General features: G+C 33.0%; 3 protein-coding genes across 8 annotated transcripts in view; 1 reads left to right on the forward strand and 2 right to left on the reverse strand.

Moving 5' to 3' along the window:
• LOC117104249 overlaps positions 1-15755 on the reverse strand; it is a 59909-nt gene extending 44154 nt beyond the window's left edge. The window contains exons 1-4 of one of the 4 annotated variants that reach the window (XM_033244963.1): positions 15579-15755; positions 8021-8104; positions 4947-5082; positions 921-953 (exon numbers count right to left, since the gene is read on the reverse strand). In XM_033244963.1, coding sequence (XP_033100854.1) covers positions 921-953; positions 4947-5082; positions 8021-8062 — 211 coding nt within the window. In that variant the 5' untranslated portion in view covers positions 8063-8104; positions 15579-15755. Of the gene's footprint in view, positions 1-920; positions 954-4946; positions 5083-8020; positions 8105-8464; positions 8578-15563 lie in introns of those variants that run through there. The other 3 variants (XM_033244962.1, XM_033244960.1, XM_033244961.1) reach the window with 3 other exon arrangements.
• LOC117104251 (CMP-N-acetylneuraminate-poly-alpha-2,8-sialyltransferase-like) lies at positions 5577-23590 on the forward strand. Its single transcript, XM_033244964.1, has 5 exons — positions 5577-5696; positions 17700-17988; positions 18751-18804; positions 18952-19551; positions 21033-23590. The coding sequence occupies exons 2-5, from the start codon at positions 17753-17755 to the stop codon at positions 21424-21426; spliced, it is 1284 nt and encodes a 427-aa protein (XP_033100855.1). The 5' UTR covers positions 5577-5696; positions 17700-17752; the 3' UTR covers positions 21427-23590.
• A 1361-nt stretch (positions 23591-24951) lies between these two features.
• LOC117104268 (golgin subfamily A member 4-like) overlaps positions 24952-26685 on the reverse strand; it is a 35008-nt gene continuing 33274 nt past the window's right edge. For all 3 annotated transcript variants that reach the window (XM_033245009.1, XM_033245008.1, XM_033245010.1), the window contains 2 exons: positions 25976-26197; positions 24952-25280 (listed from right to left, as the gene is read on the reverse strand). In XM_033245009.1, the coding sequence (XP_033100900.1) occupies positions 25066-25280; positions 25976-26197 (437 nt within the window). In that variant the 3' untranslated portion in view covers positions 24952-25065. The remainder of the gene's footprint in view (positions 25281-25975; positions 26198-26685) is intronic.

Genomic DNA, 26685 nt, shown 5'->3' on the forward strand with positions numbered 1-26685 from the left:
TTATAATTTGAAGAGATTGGAGGTATTTTCAACAGTACGAAAAAAGTATGTATAAAGTTGAAAATAAAATCTTAAGCAATGAAAGAATCAAACTGAAAATAATATAAACTGACACATTTGTGTCTCATGCAAGTTTTCAAATACTCTAACTACATGATGAATGAATAATGAAAAAAACACCAATTTTATATAAAATGAAAATGAATACTAAAAAGAAATGAAAATAACAAAAATGAATTGTATTAATGAAAGTTTGAAACTGGCTTCAGACTCAACCACTTCTCGAGGGGAGGGGGGATTGGATACATTTAGATTAATATTAAATAAGAAATAATCAACGTTGAGAGCCACATTTGAATAATTGTTGTGTTTCAATGTTTAATTGAGGGCAGCACAATGAATATTCCTGTAGATAACAAAAAAACTTTTGTATTATAAATTATGCTAGCATCTAAATATGCTCAAAAGCACTCCTCCACAGTTGTGGGGTGAGGAGGTCTACCGTATATGTTTTTCTTTGTCATCATACAAGGTACTTTTTATACCTTGTTTTTGTGGCCTGCCACACACAAGTACGATTACTTTGAAAAAAAAAATATGTGTTAGTGTACTATCACATCTTTGACCACGAAAATTTGAAAAAAAAAAAAAAAAAAAATTACTATCCATTTCTATATTTCAAATTTTTCTTATCCTACCAAATGCTGCCATATCTCCTGATAAATGGCTTATCATATTCGGACAACAGAAGCACAACAATTCTTGTGGCAATCAACGTGTTAAGGAAATGTACAGTATGAAAAGTATACACCAGATGATAATTTGTGGGTAAGAAATATTCATGAAGATTACAGTATGATATTTGGTATGGAAATTAATGGATGCACAGCAAACACTACATGGTATACTAATTACTCTACCTCCATTGGCTGATTGACCTGTAGCTTTACAACCTTGAAAATGGAAATATAAATTTTGTACTTTTAAAGATATGCTGTCTGATAAAAACCCTAAAATACTCATAAAATAACACTGAATTGTTCATTTGAAAGGATGGAATCGTGATGCAACAGAACATCCAATAATCCAAACTACTCAGTTTTTGCTAACAGAAAATTGTTAAAGCCATGGTTCTGGAAGAAATGTTTTTTTTTAATGTGTTATACAACAAATTTTTCTAGGACACAAAAAGGATGTTTGACAAAAAACTTGGGAATGGTTAATACGATACAAATGTTTGGGAAAGAAAACTTACTGTATGAGCTAGTCCATGCCTTTGCGACTACTAAAACTATTATTATTATTATCATCTTTGAACATTTTACTAAAAATTTTACTGTTTACTGTTTTATTATTATTTACCTTTGTGGTAGTTAGGAATAGGTTAATTTGTAATTTGTTGCAATTAACTCTATAAATTAATATTATTTATTTAGGGTCACTCTACATATCAAGTTCATAAATGCTTTAAGTGTCTGCTTTTCATCAACAGCATATGTGTTTTTTATTTTATGTTTTAACATCATTGTTGTTACATAAAGGAAGCATTAAATTGACTTAAACTTCTCAGACCTCACACACACATTTTATGTCTTTAATGTTTTACGTTGTATTGTGGAAAGTCTTTAGAATAGATTACCATGACAAGAAAATACCGCATGTACAAAAAATACCAACATTTACACTTGTAGCAGACAATGCCAGAGAATCCCCCACTGTAATCCCCCAACTATGGCTTTCTACACAGGGAGAATAATCTCTGTAAAAGGATCTGAATATTATAGGAGCAACAATATTATTATGGTTGTAAATTGGCATAACAATTTTTCCTTCTACCCTTTGAAATGAAAGCTAATAGTTTAAAGATAAGAAATTAAAATATCGGAATTCTATTTTTTAAAGTTTATGAAATCAAAACAGACAGTATATCTTTAAAAGAGACAAACAACTGATTAGGAAAGAACATATAAGATATTAGGAAAATAAAATAAAATTGTAATATTACAATTTATTATATTTTATTAAACACAATTAAATAATCTTATATTCTTACGGTATTTAAATATTTGTCTACAAATTGTGAAAGCTTAATGTTGAAAAAATAAATTAAACTTCAGCTGTTTTCTGAATTAATAATGAACAGTTTTGCAGTTTACTGATGCATGATCTGGTTTTTATAGTAGCTTCAGAAATATGATCTTCATAATGTAGTTAGTAAAGTAGTTATATATTCACAAAGCATAAATCAGCTAAGTAAACCTAAAAGCTGTTTTTCATCATGGCTGCGAGAAAACACTCAAAATCACACTCACTTTACAAATTAAATTTTACAAAAAAACCTATACATAAAAGATTGTGTTATAAACTACATTCTCAGATGGCCAGTCACAGCCACATAAAAAGTTATATATACTTTTAAAACCTACTACTACTAGTAATACTTAATAATGTATAACTTAAGATGGCTATTATAAAAGCAGAGATACCAATTAGAAGGATAATTGTTCCAGCACCTCTTACATTCCTAGAAAGTATACCTATTCCTTATAATCATTATTATTCATTAGCATTATTATATTAAATGAAGTATAATTAATTAAGATTATACTTTACATTTATTTTTCCAAGTGTTTTTTTTTTTAATCTAATCCCTGAACAACCTCCATGTGAATTTTCTAAATGAACTTTGTATTTGAAAATATCTGGAAAATCTGAACTGAACTATAAATCTGTCCCAATCCTTGATTAACTGTACAGGGCAAGAAAATTGCTGGAACCTCTCACATGACCGTGAACAATTTTTGTTTGCATTTTTATTTATAAATTGACTGAAGATGCTTATTAGATAAGCTGAAAGTTCATACGAAGGCCTACAACTGTATATATTCTGCAGAATCATGCACAAATACACACAAGACTATAAGTTTGACATTCTGAAGTCATTCCCACGCACCTCAAAGTAACATCAAAGGAAATCTATAAAATTAACTTCCCATTAACACAACAAAACCTTTGCTCAAGAATCACTAGCCAATTCATAGGAATGCATTATATTTCAAACTTAACAATACATAGGTACCTTAAACACACTCGCAGGAATGAAATTAAATCATTCTAATCTTTTAAAAAAATCCTTACTTAGGCACCCATATCACCCTCATAGGAACAAAATATTATCTGCTCTTTAACCTTACAAAATACAGGCACCCCTAGCTCATTCAGAAGAAGACAATAATTATCTACTCTTTAACCTAACAAAATTCTTGTGGCACCCATAGCTTACTCACTGGAACACATTACAATTAAATGCTTCTTAATAGTGAATCCTTTACTTGAGCATTCCTAACTCACTCGAAGGAACCCAGCATAATCAACTGCTACTTAACCTTACAAAATCCTTTACTTGGGCATCTCGGCTCAATCAAAAGAAATCTATAATATTAAAATCTCATAGGCACCTTGACTCACTCAAAGGAATTATTTATTTAATAGCTGGTGATCATTTAATAATTCAAAAATATATTACCAAATAATAAAGCAACCATAGACAAAAAAAACATATTTAAAGAGAATACGAAAGACTTCATTTTCCATGAACTTTTACAAATAAAACAATACAAGATGACATGACAGACAATAATATCATTATCCTCATACTTTTTAAACTGTCACTTCTGTTTCTACTTGACTGATCAATTATAGTGGATAGCATAATTCTCATTTTTTTTCTTAAGAACTGGCATCAATTGTTACATGAGGCCTAGACATAAAGGAAATGAGGAAAGCCCCAGATAATTAAAATAATTGCAGGAAAAGTAGGCTAAGATGTGTATTCTCCCAATGGGACCCTGTAACCTCTACATTCAGTGCCACAAAATCTTCTGTACACCTGTTTATTTCTTTCGATTATAACATAATTTTTCCAAAAAACTTTTTCCTATTATTCACCTAAAAAAAATTGAATAAATATCTCTGGTGATTCTCAACCAAATATATTATTCATTCCATTAAAAAATAAATTTAAATTGACCAAAAAATAAATTTAAATTGACAAAAAAAATAAAAAAAGTGTCAATTTATTATATACAGCAATTTCTCACTATATTTCTACATTTCCAGTATGTAAGACCTGGTAGCAATGAGTAAGAGCTAGTAGAAATGCATGAAATTTGAATGTAATAAGAGATCTTGCAGCATGGCACAGATGCTGGCAGAGTAATGCAAAAACCTGCAGAGTTATTCAAGAATTGGTACCATGATGCAATAGCTAGCAGAAAAATGCAACAGTTCCCAACTTGACTTGAGTGCTGGCTGTAAAGCAAGAACGGCTTGGGCAAAAATGTAAGAAATGCGAGCATGATATGAAAGCTTATAGGCAGGATAAGAGCAGAATGAGACAAGAGCTAGGGGCACGATGCAAACATTCTCAGCATAATATGAGTGCTGGCAGTATGATGCAAATGTTAAAAGGGTAATGCAAGGCTGTCAACAAGGTATAAGACCTGGCATTTTATATGATATAGGAAGCATGAATAGAAAGCTACTATTACAATATAATACCTTTCAACATTAGCTGGTAGTGAGATGTGAGAGTTGCCAGAGTAATCCGGCATGATACAAGAGCAGGCATCATAACATACAAGCTGCCAGAATAATGCAGGAGCTGCCAACATGGTTTGAGATCTGTCAATGTAAGATATGTGAATGCAAGAGCTGCCAGCATGGTTTGAGATCTGCCAATGTAAGTTATGTGAATGCAAGAGCCAGCATGGTTTGAGATCTGCCAATGTAAGATATGTCTGTGCAAGAGCTGCCAGCATGAATTGAGATCTGCCAATGTAAGATGTGTCAAAATAACACACATTAGAGCTGCCAGTGAGAAACAAGAGCTACCAGTATTTTAATGCAAGAGATATCAGCATATAAGCAGTTTGTAGATACTGTACCTTCAGAAGCCTCAGGATCATTTTGCATCACTTGTGCCGCTATGTACGGAAAATGACGAGCCAGGTAGTCCATTTGTTCCTCATTGCTGAAGTTTTCAAAATCATACTCTTCGGCATTTCCTTCTTCTTCAGACTCCTGTTAAAAGAATCAAGGATAGTTTACTGTATATAAATAAGTTTAATTAGGGCTTTTAGTGATCTTTCTGTTTCTCTGTTACAGTACAACTTGAGTAGTGATTTTTTTCCTTTTTTTGGCAGGAATATTTTTGCAATATCCCTTCCAGGCAGTTCTCATGTACATCTATTTTTATAATTGCATTACTTAATAATTAATGTGCTTAAATTCTATCTTACTCCACAACATACAGTAATTTATGTTGATGCAATAAATGTAGCTAATCAGAGTTTTAAAATATTGAGATGTTTTTTTAAGTTGGAATAATATTTGTCACCCCTAATGTTATCATTTTATGTTTGAATAGGTGGAGAGCCAGTAATTAAAGTGGTTTCCAAATTTATACATGAACTTAAAAATAAAGACCCTATTGGCCACTTTAATTATGAATGTCCACAAAGTACATCATAAATAAACAAATACAATAGGTCCAAAGTACAATAATGAACAATCTATATACACACAGTACCAAGGTAAACTAGGCACATTGCCGCCAAGGAACCTATATACTGTAGGACTTTATTCACAAAAACACCAGAAAATAACTTCTTCAGAGAGCTATTACAACATTTAAGGTAAAAAATTAGCAGAGATTAAGATGCTTCTATATCTTTGTATCTTTTCCATACCACTGAATTTAGCTGAATTTCTTTGTTTAGATATTTCATGGTTTAATAATTAGTTGATATTTTTCAGATAATTTTACATCCTTTGCTAATTTCTTTCATCTTGGGCAACCTGAGCATTTACTTGTAGTGGATATGATGATATGAATGCTGCTAGAAAAACCAAATTCGTTAAAACTCTATTATTGTGTTTTAACTCTGATCTTATAATTTACATTAATTGTTAATCATTGAAGTAAGCTAACAAAAAATTAGGTCTATATATAAGTTAATGCTGTGGATCAATTAAAGCCTGTAGGGCAGGGGTACAGACTTTAGTCTTCCAACCAAATGGATGTGGGTCAAAGATGGCCAGCCACGTCCTTGTGTCCCTGGACAAGGCAAAATACCCAAGCAGGTCATTCATGATGTCACATTTTGTCAATACACAGGATAAGTACCAGGTAGGAGGTGAGATTTAGAATAAAGTTTGGTAGTAATGATCAATATCGTTGCTGTACTTCTAGGAATATCAACCCTTCCCTCACCACCTTGGGAGCAGAAAGATTGCTTAGGTTTTTTCCAATCCCTAGGAAAACACAAACTTGTGCATAAGACTATTATATGCACTATTACAATCAAACAATATAAACAATAATTGGTAACTAAATATAAAGGCAGAAATATGTGTGCAATATTAAGGGGGCGAGGAAGAGCGGAGAGGGCATCTGAAAATCTGACACAGAAAATTAGTGAAATAGTTGAAGATATGAATAGAAATTAAATACACTCCTTCCAATATTAAATACTTCATAAATTAAACTGAAATTATTATATTTCATAGCATAAAAATGAGTGGAGCTATAGCTTGGTGAGTTGTAATTGCCTTCCACTCCCAGTATCCTGGGTTCAATTCCTGTCATGGAAAGAGATTTTTTTTTTCTCACGACCAAAGACTGAACACCCTAAGACTGAAAATGAGACTTGATACTAAAAAAAATTAATAACAAAATAAAATAACAATATAAACACACATCTCTATTGGCTCCCTATTTTAAAAAGTTAAATATGTTGACAAACATTGAATATGCTTATGCTTAATTACCTAACCCATTCCCCTCTGTCAACTGAGTTCCTCCCCTCAACATTTTCTGACTGTTTCGTCTCTTAAAGACAAAACCATAACACATGGTCAATCCGCTTTTTTTCCAAGCCCTGTCTCAATGTAATTCTGTACTGCCCTCTGTTCGTGATTTTCCTAAATTTACTTTCTTTAAAAAAAAAATTTAACATGTAGATCAAACTTATTTCAGGAATGATGTTAAATTTGGTTTATTCTCCTCAATTATTGCTGATGAATTTTGAATAAATTGCACTGTATTCTAATCTAATCTAACTGAATTGTGCTCTGATGAAGGTACAGTTTTTGTTTTTCTCATATGTGATAAACATCGCTCTCTGCAACAAAGCTCAAATGCGCTGGGGTTCCGACCCTGAAATATGCCAAGAGGTGAAATGAAAGTGCTAAAGTGGAGGAAATTAGCACACTTCAGAACTATGTTCTATCCCAATAGGCCAAGGACAATAAACTCATCCAAGATGATCATACAGGTTTCTTAATAGGTGTCACCTTTTTCCAGGCTGCAGACTAGACCATTAAACAAGTAGGCCTCTTTTCTTTGTTGGTCTGGGTTAAACTTTTTGATGTAATCATTTATAAACACCTCAAATGATAAGAATAATTGAAAAAGGCAATGAGAATCTGTTTATTCTACGTCTAACAAAACAAGTTCAAAATAAACTAATAAAAAAAACATCAAAGCCCAACGTTGTAGCGGCAGAACCTAACTATACTTGGATAAAAAACACATGCCTAGCATTATGATAGATAAGATATAGACGTGTTAATTTGGTTCTCTGTAACTGTTTTTTCCCATTGATAAATATGTGCAGAAAAATGGAAATAATCCTCTTCTTTTTTGAGTTCCAGCCTACAATACTTTATAGTATCTTATAGCATCTATGCTCCCCCTTTCTATTCTATATGTAACGATCTGTGTAAATAAAGTCAAATGAAAGAAAACAACCTTCTGTTTGTTTAACTTATGGTTATAGAGCTGGAAACATTTTTTTATGCATGGTTTGTACTGTATATATCATATGCAAAGAAAAACAAACACATTGACAATCATGGTTTTTGATGCAAGCCGACTCGTTTTGTAGTGATATGAACATTTTCATTTCTCATCTGCATACTTGAATTTTTTTTACACTATAAGAATGAGTACTCTTACCTGATCAGTTAGACTTGGTTGAGAACTGCTTGTATCGTCCATGTTGAGAGAGGGATACTTGTAGTCAATGTTTTCCAAAGGATGCTAAGGCAATAGAAAAAAAAAACAAATTCAATTTAAAATAGGAAAATTCTGAAATGTTCAAATTAAACAACATTTAATGAATAATTTTAAAGATGGCCATCTCTGGTGAAATTTTAATTTAAAAAAAACGTTCAAATAAGAACATGAAGTTACTGATTTAAACATATTAATAAATTAATAAATTTCTATGAAATACAGAACAAACCAATTTGGTTTCCAATGATTTACAAACATTTTACTATCGAAACCCTTAAATTGACTACCAGCCAATTTAATGGTATTATAGAAGGAACTAACAATGGTATACGACATGTGCAAGATTTGGTATTTTATGGAATATTATGTTAACAACAAACTAACATGTTTAGGTGATGTTACTGCAAAACTGTATTCTAGATTTGATTTTTCCAAGGAAATTTTCATCTCGAACTTGGCATCTCTTCTATTAGATAGCTCCATGCTGTTTTTAATGTTTGAAAAACTCTTATATTTCAAATTTGAAGGCTAAGAACAGGAAACAGAACAAAACATACATTTTCAATATGTATTGATTTTTTCCTTTCTAATGTTCAAAGTCAAACACATTATTAATAGTGTCATTTAAGAAAGTTATAAATTTTTATATATACTGAATGAATGTACAAGTGGATAAGTGGTTTTAATGATCCTAATTTGCATCGTTTCTAATCATTGCATTGAAGCATAAAATGATGAATCTCTTCAGGAAATGGATCAGTGTCGATATAATTACAGATTCACAAAATGTATAAATAGGGTATTGATTATTACTGAAATTCAATTACTAAGTGCATTCATGATGTAAGTCTCATTAACCACATTCCACAATATGTGATAATTACTTTCATTTGGCAACTAATTATTTTCCATTATTATATAAATAGGGTATTGATTATTACTGTAATTCAATTATTAAGTGCATTCATGATGTAAATCTCATTAACCACATTCTACAATATGTGATAATTACTTTTACTTGGCAACTAATTATTTTCATTATTAAGATTATAGACCATTTTATCGGGATTATTTTGGAACAGCGCCGCCAACGTCTCACAAATCTTTAAGTGGCCTAGCCCAGCCTAAGCAGAGAGCACCGAGCAGCGAATCGCGCCACTAGACCTTTGCTATAGCAGCAGTAGATAACACATACGATCATACTAATTACTGTATATGTAAACATCAAAATAGCTTTTATATAAATATTTCATTCTTTTTTCATTTTAACATATCGTGCTCATTAGTAATTTAGTTTTATCGTTTAATTATTCCATGATGGGAACTACGTAGAGTGAAATGCTAGGCCCCTGGAAGTCTACCAGCAGTGGTTGCCATTCCATAAAGTTATAACCACTCATAAGCTATAAATGCCAGTTTATCGGAAATTTTCATTTCAAATTTGGCGAAAATGGTGTATTATTAGTAAGTATCTGGCCACACATTCACTGTGCTTCTTCCGTAGTTCACCAAGGGTTCACCTACAATATCTGTGATATTATGAGTACTGTGCTAAAAATTTAATATCTACATTCAGCACGGAAATCAATGCAATGGCTCTGCAAGTGTGATTCACTATAATAAAAACAGAATAAATAAATATTTTAACAATGGGAACTATCCTTCCAGATGGCACATATATAAGAATAATTAAAATTTTACTCACTTTCTACAATTAATGATAACATTGATAAAAAATTAAACTATATTTCTGAGTAGTATATTAGGCCTACTGAGTTCTTTGTTGGTATCCTTGAGTTTCATGATATATTGGATAGACTTGATTAAATAATTTGCTTGCTATTATTAGGTCAATAAGAATGTTTTACACTGCCTACTCTTTTTTACTTTCCCACAGCATACCACACCCAGAAAATACACTAACCACTCATAAGCTATAAATAATTTGTCGCCAGGCCTGGCATAGCCTTAAATGGGCCTGTATGGTTACTGTATGTCTGTTGGCTGTGAGGGACCTCATCTTTGTATTCAAAAAATAACCAAATGAAAATACATGTTTTTAAAAGATTATTTTAACTTTAAAATCTAAGATACTCTATGTGTATGGTGCTTATAACGAGCATAGATATTAATAATTAATCATTCTCATTATTATCATCATTAATATAGAATAAATGAAAATAGAAAACAGTGCTCAACGCCACAGTAAAGGAGCCAGTAGTATAACAATTTAAAGAAATAACGGGACAGTTTTCAAATCCTTCCACACTTATCATTTATAACATAGCTGGTTTCCTCTATATCAAACAACTCAACTCACCCTATTAGCTGACTTGGTGACTGCATATAGCATAAAACTGTAGAATTGTAAAAAAATTGGAACATAATTTTTTACAATATTATTAATATTGTATCATAAAATAATAGTCCCCCACAAGAAAAAATTTAGTAAACAACCTATCATTTTCAAATGTGAACTGCTGAAACAGTTGTATATATATTGTTACAGAACCAAAACCTTTCACTCCCCTAATTAACATGATTTGTCATATCTCAACATCTACATGATATGCTCACCTAGATTATCTATTGATCCTGTTAAGTGTATGAAGACAGAGATGCGAGGTCATTCAATATAGTGTCCTAGTTGTTTCCATAGAGGTATTAATATAAAACTCCAATTGCATTGAAAGAGAACTAGTTGAATCTCTTTGCATAAATATAAAGTTTATAAACTTATATTTTGCATGCTGTAAAATCAACCCATCTTGGTCAGACTTTTGTTCGTTCTCTGGTAAAGTATTCCATATTTTTGTGCTAAAATAAGTGCATTCATCAACTACATACGAGTCGAGTGGGCAAGCATTAAAAGGCAGGTGCTGCTAACTACAGACCTAACATTTGCTATTAACACTAAATTTTATAAAAAATATACTAATTCAAGTTTTTTTATTTGTCCTACTTCAAATACAAACTAATAAGTACAATTTCTGTAATTTTTTATAATGTAGGTATTGTTTACAATTTGGCTGCAAAAAAGCACCATTATTTAAATATTGATTTTCTAATGGAATAATGGTACTGTAGCTAGTTTTTCAGAGCACAGGTATTTCAAAGATTTCTAGAGACCTATTTACTATATACACTTGTTTAATACACTGTGCATGCAAACAATTTTACAAACAATATGAACATTCTATTTTATGTTCCCTTTTTCATGAGGTATACAACCAATTTATTCCATCTGTTTTAATGCTAGGCAAATGCAATATATGAGAATACATAGTGCATACTATACTTAGTATGCCATACTAAAGCTTTCCATTAAGTTGTCAGATTTAGCAAAGAGCAACCATTCTATACCTGAAAAAGGTTTATTGTTTAATCCTATTTAAGCCGTATTTGCCCATAGCATTAAATTTGCCATTTCACTTGTAATTGAAAATAAAATAGCACTTAAAAAATAAAAATATCTATGCTTCCTACTTCAAAATACTATTAATATACAGATATTCAATTCAAATTTCACTCTAAAACAAATTCTAATCATAATTTAAATATACTTACTCAATAAAAAAAACCAGATAGTAACGATATTTACTTACAATTCAAAGGCAGGCCAATATACATTTGAAATGGCTAACGGTCTACTCGCAATCTGACAGGGTATGGTATGCTATTCTATTATATCCAATTAGTCACCCATTGATTGATCGGTGTTTGCCCACCAATTTTTTGCCTCATTAAGTATCAACAAAATTTGCTAATCATAGCGCTAAACAACAACAATAAATCAGGCTGTAACAAAAGCCGTGCAACCGGTCTTTGTCACCAATTTCAACAAAAACAAAATCAATGCAATTTGCCACACAACAGACCATTGCATTAAAATATCAAGCTCTTTTCTTGATGGAATTACATCCAGTTTAAGCGGTAATCTTAAAAATGTTAACAAAAGGTAGATTTTGAAGTACACTGTTGTCTAGTTTGTCATGCCCTTTACAGGGCACAAACCCTTAAACAGTGCAGACAAAAGGGTGGGTGGAAGATGGAGGAAGGGGGAAAATCAGTGGCAGATACAGTAGCACATGGAGGCATGTTACATATACATTATGATTATAATGTTCCATCCATTACACTTAAACAACATGAAGTAATATCACTTGCCTATATTTGGTTGTGATATGATATCATTATGTTTAAATATGGGTACAGTATATGATATGATATCATCATGCCCAAATATGGATAAGGTAGGTATGACATTATCATGGCCATAAGTGCACATATCGAATGTTTATCACAGCAAATTGTATGTGGAGATATCAGACTCCAGGTCACAGTTCCTCCTGAAATAACCTGAATAAAAAAAAGTGAACCAAATTTATCTATGGTGACCTAGCCTTTTCTTGTTTAAAAATATTTGTATTGAACTAAAAAAAATATAAATTTTTGTTTACATGTAAATTATTAGTTTGTATTTGAAAAATGAGAAATACAAACATACAGATATAAAAATAGAACAGATGCATAAAGTTTTATAGATGCATCCATTTTATTTTTCATTTTTATTTCATTTCATCCATCAGTGTAAATGCCAATAACAGTATAGATTACATAGTAAAAATCATACTACACACAAGAAGTTCACATCTCATTATGAGGAAGTGAAATTGTTTTTCGTCGTGAGAAAACATTTTTGTTATTTTGACACAAATAATATCAAAATGCCATTCTGCATTCTTTGCATACATCTTTAAATTGGCAGTAATCAATTTAAGGATATCCATAGTAAAAATTCTGTAAATCATTGAAAAAAATGTTTCGAGTTGAGTCTTATTTAAAATAAATATCTTATTTCATCCTTTTAAAAGAACAATTTAATGCTTTAATTTAATTACATTTTTCAAATTTTATGCCAAATATTAAATTAATTTTTAACAATTTATTCCCAATATGATGATGCTATGGCCTTTTGTAAAACAAGAGGCATAGGAAATTAACAATGGTGGATCCAGGAATTCAAAATAGAGGGGGCCTAGGGAGGGACTATTATAGAATGAGGGTCTATACGGTATACCACCGCAGACCCACAATGGTTGGAGTTCGAAATTTCAAGAGGAAAAATCATGGCACCTCTACATGTCCGGAAATGGCAATCTCAGACTTAAATTTTAATTTTCTATTTTTCTACATTAAAAAAAATTTTTTTTTTTGGGGGGGGGAGAAGTGGGGAAAGGATGGGAGAAGGGGAAGGCAGACTTCCTCCTTCCCTTAATATCTGCATAGGACCATTACTTATCACTATTAATATTTAAAGGATGGTGGAAAACTTGTAGGTCTACTGTACTTCTCACTTAGGGCCCACTAGTATAACCTCAGAATGTGTTTACATAGGGAATGCTCACTGGCAATGAAAACATCACTGCAGAGAAGGAACTACAAATATAATTGACTAGATAGTAATTTTGGAATGTAAGAAAACACTGCTACAAGTTAACCCCATCCTTCTTGAATACATTGAACAATTTATCATTGGAGAATGTAGATCATGAAATAAAACCTTCTAAAATACTACATCATTTGAAAAAGAAGTCCAACCCTACTAAAGAATGAACTCAAATTGGTGCAGCAAACTGGGCGTAATATAAATAATAGGCTGCCTCTTCTCTTCATTTATACCTGCCATATTATTTATAAGGTTCAGAGGGAACATATTCCGTTTGGACCTATTTTTACTTCAGACAATGATTATATTTTGTCAAATAAATATTAAATAATCAACATCATCATCATTTTGTCATTACAAAAATATAGATTTATAACACATTTTAAAGATATAATATCTGAGAATTTTATATAATATATTATACTGTAATTATATAGCTAGCAGTTTTAAATAGTATACAATTGTATACTTTTTATGTCCATCATAAAAAAAGGAAATACATTTGCAACCGAATGAACACAACATGATCAAATATAACAAAATATTTAAAGGCCTAAATTAAGAAGCTGAAAATTTAAATGGTCTCATAAAATATTTTAATTTGAAGAGCTTCTAAAAAAATATCTTAAATAAATAAGAAATCTATGTAAATTTAGACATTGCGAGCATTACGAGTGTTGACATTGAAGCATTGAGTTTGATTTACATTATACAAAATTCAAATTGTCTCATAAGGCTACAAGAATTAACATCGCATTTTAGATCAGTTTCTGAGGTCTAGCATAGCAAGCTAACCAATCATAGTATGGGACAGCTCATTTGCGAAGAACCAACCAAAAATATTACAGATTGTGAGAGGAATACATATATATTTTTTTTATCTCTGGTCAGTGAATTTCAACTAGAATGGTTAACAGTTGTATTGTAATAAATAAATAGTTGCAATAATAATGTTAAAACATCATTTGACTAGAAAGCATAATGATCGTGTAGTACAAAGAATGTTGATTTTAAATAAATGAGTAGACTAAGATCTTGGGAAGGGGTTTGGAAGGAGGGGGACAGGCTGATAAAAACTACTATACCTTTAAAAAAAATGAATGCTTCAAAAATATATACTAGCCACAAAAATGCAAAATATTATGGAGAACTCTGGAATTTGACTTCAGGCCATAATGTTAACTGTATATATACATTTTGTACATTTTTATTTCAATGATATCGTTTCATTGCAATGATTGTACCCTGCCAATATCAAGATTTTTTGATACCCCGGCATCTGCCAGAATCAACTGAATACAAAATGTGCTAGGTCACAGTATCATGAGTGCAAATTTTAAATACCAGTGCACTGTTCACCAGCAGTTTTCTGAGAAATTAATTGCTACAAAAACATGGAAAACGATTTTCCTGTTGTTGACTCATGTAAATGTTGCTCCACCCACAGTGGGGTTCTGCTGGCAAGATCTCTCAATGAGAACAGAGACGAAAAGTGACAGCAGTAAATTTACTATTCATAAATTAATAGCATAGCCAGTTTAATTGAAAACCAATTAATTAATAATATGAATCAAATTTTAAAATTACTAACAACACTTACGAGCCATATGATTTGCAGAGAAAACTCTGTTTTCGTGACTAATCATCAGCCTCCACTCACTACTGTCCTACGCATCGAAGAGTTAACTCAGCGTGTGTGCTTAACTGATTTCGTTTAGTCGCGCCGCCGCGGCATTTCGTATCCCAGGCCTAGACGTTTTGTTTACATGTTTATTGATTGGGTATAGACTTTTATAAATGGCTGCAAGTTAACAAAGAATTCCCAATTAGCGTGTATAATAGAAACCGATTCATAAGATTCAAAAATCAATCGTAGTTACTACACAGTCATTATCATTTTGATGGCGATGAGCCCGCTAGTTAGCCCAACTGTTGTCGTCATCCGGTCATGCACAGGCACTGCAATTAAATATCGAGTAGGCATGGTATTCCCACCAACTGTTGTTGTAATATTTCACCTAAATCAACACTGACCTCTTTACAACTTGCATCACATTTTGTCTCTGAATAATTCGTTCAAGTCACAGATTCTATAAACCATCTCAGCTGTATGTATAGGCCTATCTGTATCCTCCTTGATCTAACCCCATGCACCAACCTCTCAATTTCCTCTTATAACAGAGCAATGCAACTGTCAGTGTGTGCGAAATCAACCTCCACTGACCTTAGAAACATTGTTTATCCTATAGTAACGCCAGTGAGTGTGGAATGTTTGAGCGGACAATGGGGGGTTACAATAACTTCAATTACCACAGTAGGACGGATCAGTAGCGGGGACTTGATGACGGGAGGGGGAGGGGAAGGGAGGAAGGGGATGTGAATAAACAAGGCATCCCAGCTGATAAATATGAATCCCTAATTTATTTCTACTGAAGATGCCCCTTTTATATTGTAGCGGGGCCACGGCTGTCTCTTATACACATCTAGATGTGTATAAGAGACAGGATATAATATCTTTTCAAAATTCTTCAGTAGGCCTAAATTATAAAATACTGTAATATCAGACTAATTCAACTGACAGTTTGATTTTACCGTATTTATTCGAATAAACGCCCCGCTTCAAATAAACTCCCCCTCAAATAAACTCCCATTCTAAAGCCTCACATGCAATAAACGCCCCGAGCCGTTATTATTTTTTTTTTCGAATACAGCCTCCCCCACCCCCAGTGGCTGTAAACAAATGTAAAGGAAGCAACATAATTGTCAACACTTTCGATTAATGTTCTACTCTAGTTGGAGTGGAGTTGAATAGCTTCAAGATGCTTGCCTTCTGATCCCAGGGTCCTGGGTTCAATTCCTGTCACGGTAGGACTTTTTCTAAAACCATTCCCAAGCTTCATAAAGCATCATTCTCTTCCTGGAAGTGGCGAGTGTACTTGCTGTTTGATGTGAAGTAGTTACGATTAGTCTAACCAGGCTGGGATCAATACGTCTTTATGAATATGATGACGCAATAACATATTTTGACGGTAATTAGGCCTATGTGTTGTAGTTCCACGTTTACAATTTGAGTATTTTACACCAAAAAAAAATAATTAACGTCTACCTCGAATAAATTCCCCTCAAAAACCCTTCTCAACCAGGGGTGGCGCCAGGATTTTCCCGACGGGGTGACCGAGGTCCCCGACGGGGTGGGGGCCGATGCTCCCGACAAAGGGTCAGATTTCCTCGACGAAAGCAAAGTGGGCGTGGTCGAGCTTCGATTAAAATGTTTCGAAAGTGGTCCAGGGGGAGAAGCCCCCCGAAAATTTTGACTATTTAGGGGTTCCAAAGGCTTATGGGATTTTAGAGTCTACTAATATGTAGAAAATACATATAATCTTTTTTCCCTCCCCGACGAATTGTACTTTTTCTCCCCGATGGTGGGGATGGGGGAGCTCTCCCCGACGGGGGCCCTGGACCCCCGGCCCCCGCAGGCGCCAGCCCTGTTCTCAACAATAAACACTCCGTTTATCCGATCGAATAAATATGGCATATAATGGAGGAATAATTATCAATTGGTTTACATTCGTCCTAACCATTTCTTTTAAACTGACTTTGAGAATTAAGGAACATTCTTTTTTTAGCATTTTAAATGTAAGTTCCATTTAATGTATTTTAATGTTTTTTTTTTTTTCAAGTGGTTTAAATGTCTTGTCTTTTAATGTTTTGCTATTGAATGCACCTCAGAATTGAGGAGCCAGCGAAGTTTCAATAAAGTAGGCCTTGTTATAATTATCAGTTGCGTATAAGGAGAGAGGCAAGCCCAGCAGAAAAAAAACCCATTATTCTGAGCTGCATCCACATCCAACCACCAAGGCTCCTCCCACTGACAAAAGAAACTAAATTACTCATACACACGACACTGGTTAATTTATTTTATTGTGATTTTTCCATTAGATGCCTTATGCCAGGTCACAAGACTGTCACAAGCGTATTGGCATGTATTTCATTACTAGAATAGAATTTTTAACAAAAAAGTGACAAGTCTCCTCGGTCCCTGTGTATTGTCAAAATGCTATACAGATCTTTTATTGAAATCGATCACAATCTTTACAGGAAATTAAAATAGGCCTATATGTCATGTTCATTTTACCTCTAATAACTTGAAATTGGTTTCTGATATTGCAGGCTGGCATAGTGTAGAAGTGTTGAAAAATACATTTTACTATCAAGCATCGAAAATGTCACTACTCAATGGGAAACTGTTTAGCAAAAACACTTCTAAGCAGAAAATGCTGAACCAACTGTTTGGTGCGCTGATCTTGGGTGTGATCTCTCTTGGAATCTTTTGTTCCAGTATGCATCTGAGAACATACCCTCCAAAAATAAAGCAAAAAATCAAAATGCAGAAACCGTCACGAACGCATCTTCACAAATCGGCTCACATAACACAAAATAAATGGGGGAGTATAAACAGGTAAGGAACCAAACACTTGTTGATGAAAAAAATTTACAGTATCACATATATACAACACTATGATCCTTATAAAGACACGTTAGATAGCGTGAATTACAAGTGACACCATAAATTAAATATTTAATATCAGTATAATCTAATTGCTGCTTAGACAGTAGTGGATCCAGGAATTTCGGATAGAAGGGGACCAGGCATGGAGGGATTTGCACAGATTGAGGGTTTAAACCATGTCGGCCCCACCATGGTTGGGGCTGGGGTTAAGAAAATGATTAAATATAAAAAGCTTGAATATAATTTTCTTTTTTCCTCCATTTATTTTTAATTTGGAAAGAATTAAGGAGCCCGTCTTCTCTTGAATCCGCTACTGGCTACTATATGATTTTGAATTTGTTCTTTGCTCGATGGTTATTTAGGCTAAGCTCAATTAGAAGGTCTATGACCCAGTCATGGGCTCAATTCCCGCTCGTATCCATTTTAATGGACAGGTGTCAAGCTTAGCAAAAATAATACAACTAATGATTTTCCCAGACGCACTGATTAACATTATAATATTAATAGACTAAAACACTATACTAACGATAAACAATGTTGTAATCAATATTAGAAAAACAAACAAAATATAATACAAACTAACATTTTTACGAACATTACGGTGGGAATGGTAAAGTAATGATGCGCAAAAAATGTCATTTAGACCCACTCTAATCTGACTGACCGTTTATTTTCCACATGATTTTCATAAAACATTTAATTTTTTTTCAGTACAAAATTCTTAGACTACACTAAAAATAAGAGATGTTTCTTCCTCTGTGATACGTAAGTTATCCTGATAAAGTTACTTTTGTTTAAAGTTTAATCAATATCAATAAAGCAGACGATATTATACAAAAAGCAGATGGTATTATACAATTATAATTATTTTAAGGCAATAAATTTATTTATTATTTTGATGTATTTTCATAGGGAAGACAACAATAATTGTTTTGATGCCGAAGAAACGGTCCTAGTATATAAGAACGACGTGTGGCCAAGGAAAATGCGTTTTATGCAAGAGATTCGACCCCGGTTAAACCAACGAACATACCTAGAGGAAGAACAGTACGGCACACTTGATGGGGTCCACTGCAACATTAGCATTTACTATCCAGAACTAAGAACGTTACATCAGAGTAAAACATGTGCAATAGTCGGGGCAAGTGGGCAACTCATTAACAGTGGGTGTGGCCCACAAATTGATGCTCACGATTTTGTGATCAGGGCAAACCTTGCGCCTATTATGAACTACACAAAGGATGTAGGAAACAAAGTAAATTTAACAGGCATTAACTTTAATAAGTTGGAAACGATTTTCAAAAATCTTGTAGACAAGACATCAGACGACCCCGAGCATGTGGATATGGTGGAAAATATCCGATATTTGAATGACTCTGTGCTGTGGTTTACCAAAGCAACCACGGCTAGACATGCAGCAGAGAAGCTGAAAGTTATAGCATCAATTTTGAAGACGGGCTATAAATTGCCAATTCAAATGGCGTACATAATGCGATCGTCATCTGTTGAAAGGTAAGTCTGAGAAAGTGGGCGTGGTTTCATAGTGTCATGCGGGTCCATATGCTGGAAGAGATGGGGAAGGCCCATGGGGCACGTGCTAACACGGTTTTGACTGCCATGTATTTATATTCCAAAACATTGAACACGCCCCGGTGTCTCCGCTCAGGGATTTCGGCACCCAAATGAAATCGGCCAAATTTCCCGTATTCTGGTATGATGAGGGTGACGCAAGTTCAATATCTATACTAAATTCAAAAGAGTGAAAACAGTGTGAAAGTGCCTACGGGGCTCACTCTAATAAATTGAAATAGAATTACCGGTATCATAATTACTTTGATTTAAAGAATGTATTTTCAGTTTCATAATCGCACATCAAATCAAACATTTTAAATTTAGTGTGAGGGGGATGGATTCACGGGGGACAAAGTCCCTGTAACACACAATCTACCCCTTTACCAAGAATTTGCACATTCAAATTTCAATTTGGCTAACAGTGATTGCTATTGTGAATTGTCAATTGATGTTGTTAATATAGTTTAATAGAATTGTTACAAATTATTATGCATCAATTCGATCGTTTGAAACAAACTTCTAGATAGGCCTTACAATAGGCAATGGGTGACCATTCTTTTATAGATATACCAATAATACTGTCATGAAAATTCAACTTTGAAAACTGAAACAATAATGAAATCTTTCGTATTTTCAACTGAAAGTTACAACGGGAATAAAATCTTTGCAAATGTACAGACGTTGAAATAATAACATTTCTATATAGTCATCACATTTAGGCATAGACCCTTCCATTGGCTGCCAGCCAATTGAAAGGTTTTCGTAGTAAAATGTATGTGAATCATGGAACTGATTTTTGTCGATCTGTCTTTGTAACTTATGCGATTCCTTTAAAAGCAGTTAAAAGTTGTACTTAACTTTTTGGCATTTTCACTTGTCAAACTATGTCGCGTCTTAGGCCTGCTAGAAGATAGTTAACTTAGCAAATATTAATAACACCTGTCATACCTATTGATGTTAAATAAATCAAAAAAGACTGATTGACGATAATTTATCAGATATTAAAACACGGACCCAAACACTCTCTACGCTCTGAAAATATACATGGTAGTTTCCCTCTAATTAAAGACCCCTCCACCTTCAATTAAAGACCACTTTTCTGTGGTCCTATATTAACCAATGTCTATTATCTGTATTATTTTAATAGAGAGCAAAGCTGTTAAAAACTATGGAAACCCCGGTCTCAAAAAGTGTCTTTAATTGGAGGGTTAACTGCATTTGGTAATTTTACATCTTCTCCAGGCCTTCAAAAATTTTAGTACGAACTTAGCAGTATTATTATATGATCGTATGTTGGTGACGATATTAAACGAGAATAAAGTATATTCAAAACGGTTAATATGTGACTCATAAACGACACAGAAGGCCATCAAATGTTCCAATAGAGTACTATTTTTAACTTCACAACATTTTCATTGCAGACGATTTCATCTGAAGAAGGGTGTGTATGCAAGTACAGGAATGAACATTTTCGCGTTTGCCAGAACATTTTGCCAAAACATTACTCTGTACGGATTCTACCCGTTTGACGAAAACCATCACCGAACACCGATATGGAGACATTATTTCGAAAATGCAACGTTCAACTTTCAGAGTCAACAGCACGATATGGTCCATGAATTCACCAAGCTTTCTGCTATGCATTTACGAGGCGAGGTCACAATGGTAACAGACAAATGTTCAATGAATGAGAAAGATCAAACAAGGCATATTCACGTCCCTAAATCCTTCAACAAAACCCTGCTTGCAAGGGAACTTCAATTGACAGTCGGCAAAGAAGAAATGAAATCACTGATGGAAAAATATGTAAATTAGGGTATTTAGATATTAAGCAATTTGGTTGTAAAAAGCCATGAAATGTGTAGTGAATTTGAGTGTTTGTTCTTAGGTTTATACTTTATTATTTAGTTTAATAATCACATCCCTTTTGAGAGATAGTTCTGAATTATCTTTGAAGGATATCGTTTGATATACAAACTGCTTCAACACATACATATTTTGATAACTGCATAGTTCAGTCAGATATATAGTGGTATTCACGGTGTGTGCACTGAACCATGGAGACATTGGGTCCCTAGTTCAAATCTGTCACTGCTCTTTTAGTGTTTTATTTGGAGAGCTGAAATGAAGTAGAAGGTGCTATAGCTCATAGCTCCTTTTGAAAAAAAACCCTATTGATCCACAGTGGCGTATCTGGAAGGGAAGGGGAGGGGGTGGTGCACATTCCCCACTAAAAATTACTTCCCCCCCCCCACAGATTTCCCCACAAAAATCACAGTCAAATTGTTACAAAGTACATAAAATCACATTATTTTGCAAGTTAGCTCCCCTCAACTGATCATTGATCCCTTCACCTTCGCGCCCCTCCCCCATCAGCACACCCCACTTCAAGACTCCCAGATACGCCACTGTTGATCCAGTAGCAGAGTGCATCCGAGTATTAAAATGGGGATGGTTAAGGGGCATGAAGGGGAAGTGAGGAAGAGCTAGGTGAGGGCATAAGAGGATTTTTAACTGCTTGAATGTTTGCCTAGGGTGCTTATTTTTCAGGTGCCTTCATTGTCCTTAGACTCTTGTGCACATTAAACAAGTCTATATGTACTCTATATATATACTGGTATATAAAAATGAGAGTTGGGTGTTTAATGTTGTCTCCAAGTTAATCACAAAATGCACCACTGCGTAAAATATACGTGCATGATACTACTCAGCTGTAAGGTTAAGTGCAGTATTTATTTTAGTTTACGAACTACAAGACAAACATTTATACAATAAACTGGGACTAGTTTTTTTTTTTTACTCTTTATTCTAATGTCAGAAAATAAATTATACAAAACTGTTACAATATAAATATCTAGATAGATATCCATCTAGATAGATATGTAACAAGCATTTTAACATTCCAATTCACACAAGACAAAATTTTACAAAGGACGTGTGTGCTGGGGAAAATTTAGCAACATTCACTGCATCCATGTGAAAGCGGATCAGTGCAAGATTAGCATTGTCCTATGTAAGAATTTTTGTCATGTGTAACTCTTAAACGCTGTCCATACTATCAACTTTTATGCGACAAATAAATGTGATATGCCCATATTTGGGTGTAGTATGACATCATCATGTCCATATATGGGCACATCACACACATTTGTCACATCAAATTTGACAGTGTGGACAGAGCATTATTCAAGGTGTTCAAAATGATTTGCATAAAATTCACTCTATACTTCATCAAACACTATAGAAATTGTTTTATATATGTTTTTTTAATAACATTTTTTATACTTTGCTTACAGTAGATAGTTTTTAACGAGTTGTTTTAAATTTAGGGTCATAAACAATATTATCAATGAAATAATTTGCAATAAAAAATATTGGAAATTAACCATGTTTAAGTTTGACGAAGAAAATATAATATAGTTGTTAATTTCACCGATGGATAATGTACAAATAGCAATTCTAACACTTAATTATTGTTGAAGTTTACTATCTCCGCACACACACAGTAGATTTTAAAAGTATAATTTTTAGCAATGTATGTAGTACACAAAATTCTATCAGCCTTGTCTGAAGCAATGACCAGACTATCAAAAACATGTGACATGCCTTAATATGGTCATGATGACAACACATCATGACCATATATAGACACATCATACAGTAACTATATATGGGCATACAACAATTTTTTTTTTCAAAGTAAGTTTGAGTCTTGCCATCCCCAAAAAAGCCGACTGTCGCTAATTGTTAAATGATATGATTAGCATAAGAAAGTGGCAGTATCGTATACTTTAGTACAGAGAAGCTATAATACTTTACTCATAACTTTGGCAATAGTAAATTGATTTCAGTATTGTAATGACCCATCATTTCAAAACTTATAATTTGGAGAATAAGAATATATTAAAAAGTCAATTTTCATTTTTTGGTCACTTAAGGCCTGTTTATACTTCAACGATAACAATAACGATAAAAAAGCTACAGAGATTGTTCATTTAGAAAACAAAAGAAATAAGAGAAATTTTTACACTTGGACAATTCGATAACGATTTATCGTGTATATGATAAAATATTTTAACAAATCAAATCAGATGACGTCATAATCATGGAAAAATGATAAAATCGTTGCTACTACTACTGATTTGATTTGTCAAAATATGTTGTTATCGCATAACTGATAAATTATTATTGAATCGTTCTAGTGTTAAAACTTCTCTTATTTCTTTTATTTTCTATATGAGCAATTGCTTTTTAGCTATTTATTGTTATCGTTATCGTTGAAGTATAAACAGGGCTTTAAGCTACATTTACATTAGACTAGCCTAGACTACTTAGCATCGCGTCCTTTATATTCTTCAACACTGAGCACATCCTTATTGTGTAGCTGTCGTGTCGTTATCGTGTCTAGGTGTAAATGTAGTTTTATGCTGATTTTGGGATGGCAAGAGCTGGAAAGAGGTTTAAAAATGCTGAAATAAAGCTTGGTTTACACTACAATGCATCAGACACAAACGCAAGCGACTTGACGCAAATGTAGAATACAGCAATCCACGTCACATTCTCCCTCTTATAAATGTTAAGCTGTCGTGGCTCAAGAGTAAGCAAGCACAGTGGTTGTGGTATGAGCCAAATTTTTAGTGGTTCCCATTAAAGCTTACCTGTGTAGTAGCGGTGTTTGTTGTGTTGTCTCAATTTTCTAGTGTAAACAAAGCTTAAGAAATGATACACTTTATTGTCATGAACACAATCACTAGGAATTACTTACATGATTGAGTTGTTGTACAACAAAAATATAAAATGATAAACAAACACACATATCCTCTCTCCCAATATTCATTATTTAGACATTCAAACTTTGGCAGTTTATAAAAACCAAAACTGTGTGAATTTAAAAGAAAAAAAAAATACACAGAACAGAACATACACTGTCCCATTTGTCCCTCATCTCTGTCCCCTTATGCAAACTATTTACATATTTGGTTCATAAAACACTGCATAATACCTTACACACATTTACATATACACAGATATTAAAAATATATTGTCCACTAAAAAATTACAAAAATTTCGAAAAAAGAAATTCTGAAATTAACATTTTTATTGTGAAGTAAACAAAAAATTACCAACTAAAGAATAGAAATTAGTGTATTTAATAAATATTTACCCTGATTTTCACACCAGATAATGATAAAAAGTGTTTCTGTCATTTTTATCAATAGCCAAAAAAAATGTTTGAGAATAAATATTTTCTTAAATACACTAACTTATATGTTAAAGTTGATATTTTTTATGTTATTACCAAACAAAGTTATTCTATAGGTATTTCTATAGGTTTTTATAATTTTTAACGGGATAAAACATCTTTAAGGAAAAATTAAATATAGATTGTGTTTTAACAGAAAGGTTACAAATTACAACCCTTGTACCTGTCATCAGCTGTTAGTTGCTTTCGGTTTAGCTTTTTACAGTCAGCCCCTCAGGTGTGATGCTACGTGTAGTAGATTGAGACACAGATCTCGTTGTTACTCTAGTCACGTGTCCCGGAGTGGGCGCTCTTGGTTCTTCAATGATATCACATACACTGTATGGGGACTGTGATACTGAGTGTGGGACTGATGAGCCCGGTGGGGATTCTGGCGGTGATGGATAGGTTATAACCTTTGAATGTGCTGCAGATACAAAAAAAAAAATTTCCTTGAATAAAATCTGATGTTTCCTATTAAAGGCAACATTTGTTAACATTTGAAATTGTTAATAATTATTTGTGGCCGTGTTCTCTATCTAAAACTGCTATAACAGCAACAGCTCATTGTCTGGTGAAAATGTTTTTAACAATTAAAACTTTATTAGTGTTATTGTAATTATGATTATTATTATTATTATTATTATTTATAAGTGTCATTTAAAAATATTAAGTACAGTACAGAATTGTGGTATTCGTACTACTATGTTAAATATTTTTTGATGGAATCAACCAAGCAACAAAAAAAAAACAGTTTGATTTAGGTGTTTGTGCAAACATAATCAGTTGATCTAAGAATGCGTTCAGTAATGTGAATGTTTTTAGTATTAAATTTTAAAATAAATAATATTTATTTAATCAATCTGAACTCATGTGCCTTTGAAATGATAGATTGAAAGTTATAGTACTAATTACATAAGAAACACAACTTCCATTTAAATTTTAAAAAAACCACTTTGAATGTTTTTTTAAATCCTTTGTAGCCCACTAATGGGACATTTCGCATTAAAACCACAATGCAGATGAAGGAAGCAGTTTTTGTATTTTTTTATACATTTTGTAGAATGAATATCTACATATTTTAGAACACTTGTTAATTTTGTGTCAATAAAAGTTTGTTACCTTGGTTGGATTCTGTAGTTGTTGGCCTTTTAAGTTCATCTTCAATTTCTTCAGTAATAGCTTTTTGTCTCTCGGCATCAGATGGAACTTTAATCGGGGGAAGGGGTTGGACTGGAGATAAGCGGCTGTTGCTGATTCTGGTACTTGCATTAAATGTAGGAGTTGCAGGTGGTGTGACAGATTTTGGTTCAGGAATAGCTACTTTTTTTCGTTCACTAGATGCTGTCAGAAGAATATGTATATTATACTAGAAATTGCAAATTACAAGTGAAGTGCTGCGAAGTACAACTGCAAATAAATGTTCTTCGAACAAAATTATTCATGCGAGTCAAGTGAAAATAATGAATAATAAAAATATAACAAATAATATGAGACACGACCCATTGTCTATATTAGAACACTTCTCATTGGGTGACAAAGTCATAATTTTTCATTTTTGTCAAAAAGTTTCTATAGTGGTGAATTATGGTTTAGGTTTTTTAAAATAAAGTTTCAAAAATGTCTATGTATGTGGAAAATGTAGTTGATTACCAAAGGTTACAATTTTTATTTTGAAAATTGCATGGTCTAGGAAGTGTACATGTTTTTTATGGGGCAAGTTTCCAAGGGCGGGTTTTCTAGGGGCGAGTTGACTGCCAAAGAGTGTTGCCAAAGTGCGAGCCAGCGTGTTATTTGATCACAAGTGCGAGACATATCACAAGTGTGAGCCA

Source organism: Anneissia japonica, unplaced genomic scaffold, assembly GCF_011630105.1.
Source record: "Anneissia japonica isolate Jap-2015-1 unplaced genomic scaffold, ASM1163010v1 scaffold5280_len750649_cov202, whole genome shotgun sequence".
NCBI lineage: Eukaryota > Metazoa > Echinodermata > Crinoidea > Comatulida > Comatulidae > Anneissia > Anneissia japonica.

What these genes read in the sequence shown, in the direction of transcription:
- LOC117104251 (XM_033244964.1), top strand. Translation starts at nt 17,753, where the DNA reads ATGTCACTACTCAATGGGAAACTGTTTAGCAAAAACACTTCTAAGCAG. An exon ending in TGTTTCTTCCTCTGTGATAC is followed by an intron (nt 18,805 to 18,951) that starts GTAAGTTATCCT and finishes GTATTTTCATAG; the next exon opens with GGAAGACAACAATAATTGTT. An exon ending in CGATCGTCATCTGTTGAAAG is followed by an intron (nt 19,552 to 21,032) that starts GTAAGTCTGAGA and finishes TTTTCATTGCAG; the next exon opens with ACGATTTCATCTGAAGAAGG.